General features: G+C 47.9%; 1 protein-coding gene across 1 annotated transcript; it reads right to left on the reverse strand.

The window, feature by feature from the left end:
* Nucleotides 1-3026: 3026 nt before the first annotated feature.
* On the reverse strand, nucleotides 3027-8750 carry LOC127053663 (zinc finger protein 75A-like). The gene is made up of 4 exons (XM_050958751.1): nucleotides 8705-8750; nucleotides 7884-8010; nucleotides 5978-6060; nucleotides 3027-3703 (listed from the first exon to the last, which is right to left on the reverse strand). Exons 1-4 carry the CDS (start codon nucleotides 8726-8728, stop codon nucleotides 3536-3538), a joined length of 402 nt encoding a protein of 133 aa, XP_050814708.1. The 5' UTR covers nucleotides 8729-8750; the 3' UTR covers nucleotides 3027-3535.
* Nucleotides 8751-9012: the final 262 nt, after the last annotated feature.

Here is a 9012-nt window from a genome sequence, read left to right on the forward strand (position 1 = left end):
CTGCTGAAACAGTTCAGTTGGGAGCGTGCTAGACTAACAGGCTCTTCTATCCTCCTTTATGCATGGGCGGGATGTTTTCTGAGAGTGCAGCAGTTCCTTTCACTGCCACGAGTCCCTCATTACAGGCTATGCAGCAGGAAAAGACAGCATGGGCTTCTGCACCGAGTTGGCCCACCTGACCTTTCATTCTTCTCTTGCTCTTTGTCAGCAAGGAGAAGAAAAAGAAGCTCTCCCTCAAGCTGGAGTCACACGGGCGAGGTAAGGACGACTTCCTGAGTGCTGGCTCCAGTCCTCTGCCCTGCCAGCTGACCTATCGAGGGGCTACCACCACATTCTCTAGATTTGTCCATCGGTCTGTGCCAGAGTGAGCAACAACCCATAGGTCGAGTTTCTGTAGTGCAGTGTTTATCACATTTACCTAACACGCAAAAGGTCCCTGGTTCAAAACCAGGCAGAAACATGCTGGCTTCCTTTTCCCAGATCCCCTTGTTGTTCAGAAAGGGCACTCCTCCTATTGGCCTGTCCCTGGGATAACTCCAACCCCTGCATGACAGAGGATGCTGACAGCAGTGGAGAAAGCACCTTGGTGTCAGGCTGGAGAACCTAGAGTAGTTAGGCCAGTCACCATTTGGAGGCTTGTGGCTTGGCCATCTCTGCTGTTGGAGGTTGGCCTATAGAGGCTCTCACTTCCTGCTGGGCTCCTTTGCGTGACTGGCCAAAGGAGGAAGTGAGGCAGGAATGGGGCAATAGAGGAAAGTTGAGCTGAGGGAGGCAGGGAAGAAGCTGTGCGGCTAAGTGGGGTTAGTAGAGCACCACCCTTCATTCTGCAAAGCCTGGGGAGGTGTGGTTGGCTGCTGGGAGGTAGAATCCTGTGCCTGCCTCTTGGCTTCCCAGGAGTGGCTACTTGCAGCCCAGGAGAAGAAGGGAGGTTCTGGGTGAAAGGAAAACAAGCAAAGCTGAGTCCAAGTGGAGAATGGCGGCTCCTTTATGGCCAACCTGGGGGCATGACTGATGGTTTTAGAGGTGGAGGCTGGGCTGGCTGTGAGCAACTGGGATCCAGGAAACCCCCACCTGCCCTTCTGAGGGCTGAACCCATGGAGGTGCGGTTGGCTGCTGGGAGACAGACCCCAGTGGCTGCCTGTTGGCATCCCAGGGATGGCTACTTGCAGCCCAGGAGAAGCGGGGTTCTGGGGGAAAGGAAAAGCAGCAATGGTGAGGCTGAGTGGGCTCCTTTCTGGCCGAGATGGTGGACTGTGGTGAGTCTGGGAGTTGCCTGTAAGCCATAAGTGGACGTAGTGCAGTGAAAACTGCTGCTCCATTCTGGCCGACCTGGGGGCGCCATGGATGACTTGGGAGTGGGGGCAGGGCGCTGGCTGTGAGCAAATGGGATCCAGGAAGCCCCAGCCTGCCCCTCCAGGGGCCGAGTCTTCTTCTCTCCTGCCATGGGGAGCCCGACCTTAAGCCTGCCCAGCATGTGCAGCAGCTCGAGCATTAAGCCTTCCTGTGTGCATAACTGAACTACGCCCTAGTGTAATAAGGTGTAAAGTTTAGATTGTGAATTTATCTTTAATTTCCATGGTAATTTACTTTGATCTTTTATTCCTACCACTTATAATCCTTAAAACTCCATCTTTCTGTAGTTAATAAATCTGTTTTATGCTCTACTTAAACTGGTGTATTTTGCTTGAAGTTCTTGGGAAATCTCAGCTCCATTACAAGGCTGGTTCATGTACTATTCACAGTGAGGGAGGGGTGGACCCTGTGTAATAAACTCACACTGATCAGGCTTCTGATTAAGGCAAGATGGTATGATCCAGGGGTGCAAGGCTGCAGAGCTGTAGGGGAGGCGACTTTCTATCATTAGTGTTATGAGTGGCTGCAGAAGCATTCATGTAATTCAGTTGGCTGTGTCCCTACCTACGGATGTCTGTGTAAGTGCAATATCTGCCAGAGATTCACAGCTTGTCTCAGCATCACATGTGTGAGAGGGAGCCCAGGTGGTGGGACAAAGGGCTCACGGGTCCCACTGTTCAGTTGCATCCCATAGATCCCATCACAGACTTTCAACAACCACAGCGGGTGCTCACTGAGACAGAGAGAGAGATGCCAAAATAGTGATCTCCAGTGCCAGCAGACATCAAATTATCAGAAATTCTGTGAACAGAGAAGACCCTGCTAGTGGAAAATGGCTTGTGAGGTATCATTAGAAAATGCATAACCTACTGAATATTATCCTCCTGTTAAAATGTGTAGTAACACTGTATGTAAAATTGTGAGATTTTACAGTATGATATTACAGAAAAAGTTACAGTTCTGGGGAACACCCACAGACCAGTTCCTCAGAGACAGCAAGGCAAACAGCTGGTCAAGCAGCCATTCTCCTGCAGGGGGAAGGTGTGAAGACATTAAGGGCTGGTCTACACTACGGGAGAAAATCGATCTTAGATACGCAAATTCAGCTACGTGAATAACGTAACTGAAGTCGAATATCTAAGATCGGATTACTCACCCATCCTCACCGCGTGGGATCGATGTCCGCGGCTCCCCCTGTCAAATCAGCAACTCCGTTGGGGTTGGTGTTGTTCCGGAATCGATATAAGCGCGCTCGGGGGTCGATATATTGCCTCTAGATGAGACGCGACATATCGATCCCCGAGCAATCGATTTTAAGCCGCCGATACGGTGGGTAGTCTAGATGTAGCCTTACATTCCATCACAGGGACCTATTGAGGCTGTTGTGGAAAACGACCACAGGATTAATATTTGAATCAGCTCAGCCTGAGGCTCTTTTCTTGTTTACAAGCACACAGGGGGCGACAGCTATTGGAATACTGTTCCCGAGCTAAAAATCACACAAGCCTTTTACAGCTTAAAACCACAAACAATGACACATACGTTGCACGTTAATTTCCTTATTTGGAATATATTGCAATATATGATGCAGGTCAAAAGCAAGCTGAACAATCAGTTTTCCATATTTGGCCTTTCCTGTTATTTTTATTACACCTGGTGATATGGGAGCAAGACTCTCCATGTCTCAAGAAATGTCACTACCAACCTAGGCCATTTTCACATGCTGGGGTGCAATCCAGATCAGCGAGGAGTTGTGTCATCTGTAATCCTGGGTGAGATTCAGTGTTCTGCTGCTGGAGCTCCCCTGTCTGGATACTCCCAGCCAGCGTTCAAGGACGCACTGAGTGTCTGTATGATAAGTAACCCTGGACTGGCAGCTCTGACTCCAGCCGCCTGCTTGTTACACCCCAAGCACATTCTGGTTTGGGTAGAGAAGGCTCAGGGTTTGAGAGAAGGCTGGGGGTAGGAAGCTTCTGTTCATTATGCTGGACCTAACCCCAGTTTTACTTGAGTAAAGAGGAGATATTTGACATTGTGTGATGCTGCTCCTGTGCTCTGTTCCCAAAGTGTTCTTCAGCAGAGGAGGGTCTCTGGTAGTATGTATGTTACTGGCCTATCGGGGTGATGCTGAAACAGGACAGGGTACAGATGGCATTGTGGGGGTGGCATGAACCTTCACTCTTCATTTCCCCTTCCAAGAACAGAAGGGACAGGAATCCTTACCCAGCAAGACCATCGTCTCATAGTTCCCCTGCATGACATCTCTGTAGAGGGCTCTCTGAGTGGGGTCCAGCAGAGTCCCCTCTTCCCTGGAGAAATACACAGACACCTCCTCGAAGGTCACCGGCCCCTGAAAGAGCAGGAGTCCAATACTCAGTATCTGCTGACCCACTCACAACCCCACTATTCACGGAACAGCAGCACCAGGGAAATGGAAGCTCCGGGAGGCACATGTTAACAGAGTCCCACCCCACCTTGCTTACAGCAGCCAGGAGGCATCAGAGGGTAGAAAGAGAGAACCTTTGTGTCTCCCATCTGACAGACAGAAGCAGGGTCTTCACATTTATCACATAGCTACTAGCCAGAGCTTAATATAGGAGATGGGGCTGTCTCTGGACCCTGATAGTGGCTCCCTGGTAGGAATCCAAGCACTCTCCAAATAAAATATATGGAAGAAAGGGGAAATCAATCATAAAGAATAGAAGTTAGAAGGTCAGAATTGTAGTGCCCATTAACAAAGGTTTAGAGAAAATAGAGCCTATCAAACTAACGGGATATCCTTATTGGATGAGATCAAAAGTTTGGTTGCAGCTAATAGTATTGATGTAATATACCTAAACTTCCTTAAGGGACATGACTTGATTAGCACAATATTTTTACTAAAAAAAACTAGAATGATACAAAATAAACACGGCATACATTAAATAGATTAAAAACTCTGATAGTAAATGGGGAACCATGATCGATTGGATTTCTTTCTAGCAGGTTCCTGCAGGGATTGTTTCTTGGCCCTGTGCTATTTAACATTCTTATCCATGACTTAGAAGAGAGTACAAAATCATCACTGATAAAGTTTACAGTTGCCACAAAGATTGGGGTTGGTGGTAATTAATGAAATGTCAGTAGATTCAGGTTCCATCACTGAGAGTCTGGGAAGTTGTCCCAGCCCTGGCTGGAGGGTTATTTCCTGTTCCACAAAGAGGGGAAGTTCCATTCCCAACTCCTGTGCCTTGAAATTAGGACCTATCTGACACTACACCCCCATATTCATCATAGTGGTATGATTATAATATGATTAGGACATAATTATGATCTATTTTGTAGAAGATGCATCATGTGTGGTGTCACTGGAAAAGTTCTGATTTGCTGAATATGATTATCCTATTTGTGTGCACATATCATGTTCGTATCTGAAGTTATGGATATTGACTCTGGATCTGTATTTCAAATGTGCTTACTCTGGGTAACACCCACAATGAGCCTTTCAGGTTCAACAATGAAGAAACCAGACAGTGCTGATGGCTCAACAAAGACAATGGACTGTGGAAGAGCTTAGCCTTCCTGTGAATGTTTCAGCCAGCCTATGAGTCATGGCTACTATGACTCAGCAGGGCCTGTGACCAGACCACATGACACTAAACTCCATTTTAGTACCTGTATTTTTCCACAAACTGGACTAGGAACTGAGTTTGGAACAAAAGGTTCCCACCATATGGAAAAGCTACATAAGGTGGGGTGTGACATCATCTCTTGGCCTCATTCTCCACACAAGAGAACTTCTGGAAACACCTAATAAACAAAAACGGATGTGGGGGAAGTGCTGCTCCCAGGATCAAGAGATTTCTAGCTTGTGTATGGAAACTTGGGGGACTGCTTGTACCATCAGTCAGGGTGAGAAATTGCTAATTCAAATTCTATCCATCTAGTATGTTAGGCTTAGTCTGAGTTTTGGTTATTTGCTAAATAATCTGCTTTGATCTGTTTGTTATCACTTATAATCACTTAATCTATCTTTCTGCAGTTAATAAACTTGTTTGATGCTTTATCTTAACCAGCGTATTTTGAGTGAAGTGTTTGGGGAAAATCTCAGCTTGTTGTGCACATCTGTCCCATATCGAGGGGAAGGGGAACTACATTAATGAGCTTGCATTATAGAGATCCCTGTGCACTATAAGATGGTATCATTCTGGATTTATACTACAGCAAGTGTGCAAGGTTGGGTAGTGGGAAATTGGCTCTTGTCTTCTATCTGTCCTTGAGTGGCTTAGGTAACGCACTCAGGTAGCTTAGTTGGCTGCATGGCGCCACCTGCTGTTGTGTTGGGTGATAACAGGCCCTGGAGAGGCTGGCAAAATCTCCAGCAAAGCAGTGTGAGAATTGCCAGCCCAGCGTGAGGGTTAGAGGACACAGCAGTTCCCAGAAGCTCCGCAAACTGCCTCCTGGGGGTGACAGCCCATCACGCCCTACACTACACAAGTCTCAGCAGGTTTGTCACATGCTGTCCCCTCCCTTTCCCCACCCGAGATATTTCCTGCTTCCCACCACCTCTGGCAATTCCCACCCTCTTATGCATTTACTGCTCCTCAACCTCCAAGCAGAGCCCGCCACCATGATAATCTCTTACCTGAGCCAGCTCCATTGCAGCCATTCCCTTGCCCCTGGGAGGACGAGATGATCTGCAGCGAAACATGGATGTTATTCTCTGGCCTGCCGGGGTGAAAAGGTCAAGGTGTGAGAATTCAGACTAGGCTTTTGTCCATTCCCCAAGCCGATTCCCCCCAGCTTTTCCCCTGCTAATGCACATTCTAGGTTCTAGCACACTGTGAAGCACGGAGTGACCTTATTCCAGTACAGGCCTAGCCCCCTCCCACCAGGGTGTAACCCTCTGACACATGGGGAAACCCTCCCAGTAACAGTCTCTCTCTTACACGTATCAAGTTTGCGGACAACACCAAGCTGGGAGGGGTTGTAAGTGCTTTGGAGGATTGGATTAAAATTCAAAATGATCTGGACAAACGGGAGAAATGATCTGAAGTAAATAGGATCAAATTCAGAAGAGACAAGTGCAAAGTACTCCACGTTGGAAGGAACAATCGGAGGCCAGAGAAGAGCAGAAACAAAAGAGTCACTTTGGGGGATTCTCCCTGTCATTGTCCCCAAGGCAGCTGTCTCAGCTTTACAAAAGTGTTTCATGTTCCAGCCTTTATACAGTCTCTCCTGGGAGTGCCCCTTTCATGGACTGGGCCTAGTTTTAGTTTTTGGTAGTTAACAATCTTGGTTTATTGTTCATCTAACCAGTATGTGTGGATTGAAGTATGTTGGAAACTCTGTTTGGGATAACAAGCTGGTGCATGTCATTTTCCGCTGATGAAATGACAGACTTCATATGAGCTTGGGTCGTTCAGTGGCGTGCTGGACAGTGCAAGATGCACATTTCTGGGGGAAAGTTGGGCACTTGAGAATTTGCTGGTTTTCTTCTGAGGTGTAATTCATGAGTGACTGTCTAGCAGCACTCAATACTGTGTAGCTGGGAGTGAGTTACATGCTGGAGACTGTGTGTTAATTGGCCAAGAGGGGCTGTTTTAGCGGGAAAAGAGTGGAAAAAGGCACCCCATGCTGGAGGACTGAGGGGACAGCTATTTAACAGTCCAGATTGTACTCTGGGTAACATCATAGACACTCATTATGACAGAGCCTTTTACAACACAGAGAAAGTAAATCCATGTCCCAGAAATCGAAGACTCCAGATAGAGGGCAAGTGTCCCTGGCACTGCTTCTTGCTGACAGAGAGGTTCAGAGACAGTGAGAGAATCCTGGGGAAGCTGGGAACAGGAAGCATGGGCTGTCGGGGTTCGGTGGAGAAAGGGAACAGGAAGGGCAGGGATATTACTGAATCCAGGATCTCAGCAGTACTAGATGACAGGATAGCACATAGTGCAGCCCATTGGAAAACACAATCCCAACTATACATACAAAATGATGGGGTCTAAATTAGTTGTTTCCACTCAAGAGATGGATCTTGGAGTCATTGTGGATAGTTCTCTGAAAACATCCACTCAATGTGCAGCAGCAGTGAAAAAAAGTGAACAATGTAGGAAATAATTAAGAAAGTGACATATATGACAGAATATCTCATAGATCATATTTGTAAAAACAGCAAATAAATCCATGATACACCCACATCTTGAATACTGCATGCACATGTCACCCCATCTCAAAAATAGATATATTGGAATTGGAAAAGGTTCAGAAAAGGGCAACAAAAATGATTAGGGGTATGGGACAGTTATGCCAGACCTAACCCCCAGTTTCACTTGAGCAATCAGGAGATATTTGACACTGTGCAGTACGGCTCTTGTGCTCTGTTCCCAAAGTGTTCTGCAGCAGAGGAGGGTCTCTGGTATTATGTGTGTCACTGGCCTATTGGGGTGATGCTGAAACAGGACAGGGTACAGATGGCATTGTGGGGGTGGCGTGAACCTTCACTCTTCATTTCCCCTTCCAAGAACAGAAGGGACAGGAACCCTTACCCAGCGAGGTCACAGTCTCATAGTTCTCCTGCATGACATCCCAGTAGAGGGCTCTCTGAGTGGGGTCCAGCAGAGCCCACTCTTCCCTGGTGAAATACATAGCCATCTCCTTGAAGGTCACCAGCCCCTGAAAGTGTAAGAGTCCAACACTAAGGACTTGCTGCCCCACTCACAGCCCCACTATTTGTGGCAGAGAAGAGTGAATCAAATGGAAGCTCTGGGTGGATCATAGTCAGGAGAGTCCCACCTCGACCTGGCTCAGAGTATCCAGCAAATGCCAGGGTGAGGGGATGAAGAGAGAGCCCCTTATCACTCCCAGCATATCCATCACCCCCGCTACTAGCCACTGACTGATACAGGAGATGGAGCCCCTAGCAGGGTCCAGGGAGAGCTCGCTGGTAGGATGCCCAACACCCTCCTCATTGTGAGGAGCGGGATATGAAGGGAGAGGCAGCTCCAATAAGCCTGACTCATGGGTACCCCCTTCATATCTCACAGCAGCTGATGGTTAATGAGGTCAGGCTCCAGCACTAGGAGTTTGGTCAGTTTGACTAGCTCCATGTAGGTGGGTTATTTTCTCTCTTCACAAATTAGGGCATTTCCACCTCCAAACCTCCTGGGTCTGTTCCTAGAATCTAGGCCACTTAGTAAATAACTCCCAGCAGGTCTGCCACACCCTGGCCTCCTCCTTTCCCCACGCTCTGAATTTCCTGCCCCGCTCCAACCTCCAAACCAGACTCTGCAAACCTTCCCACCTCTGGTGTATTTGCTCTCCCTTTCCTCCAGCAGGAACCCACCAGCAACCCCCCGATAATCTCTACCTGGACTGACTCCACTGCAGCCATTTCTCTTCCCTGTCCCACGCCAGGCTGGGATGAGCTGGAGCAAAACATTCTGCAGCCTGTCTGGGGGAGAAGGGCAGTTGTGGGCGTTTCACAACCGGTTTTAGATAATTTCACATCACAATTCCCCCAGGCCCATTCCCTGCAGACAGACACCCTAGATTCTGTCATGCTGGGAAATGCTCAATCTGTTTATTACAATTTAGACCTGGCCCCTCATCCCAGGCTAAGTCCACAGACACATTTTTAACCTCCCTTCTCCCTCCCCTCACCCCTTCTCTGAACAC

The sequence above is a fragment of the Gopherus flavomarginatus genome, chromosome 6 (assembly GCF_025201925.1).
Source record: "Gopherus flavomarginatus isolate rGopFla2 chromosome 6, rGopFla2.mat.asm, whole genome shotgun sequence".
Taxonomy (NCBI): domain Eukaryota; kingdom Metazoa; phylum Chordata; order Testudines; family Testudinidae; genus Gopherus; species Gopherus flavomarginatus.

Bases quoted from the DNA above. Each gene is read 5' to 3' on its own strand.
- LOC127053663 (XM_050958751.1), bottom strand. From the start codon at position 8,728: ATGGCTGCAGTGGAGTCAGTCCAG. The intron at 8,011-8,704 runs GTAGAGATTATC...TTACACTTTCAG, and splicing joins CTGCAGTGGAGTCAGTCCAG to GGGCTGGTGACCTTCAAGGA. The intron at 3,704-5,977 runs GTAAGAGATTAT...CTGCTCTTTCAG, and splicing joins CTGCAATGGAGCTGGCTCAG to GGGCCGGTGACCTTCGAGGA.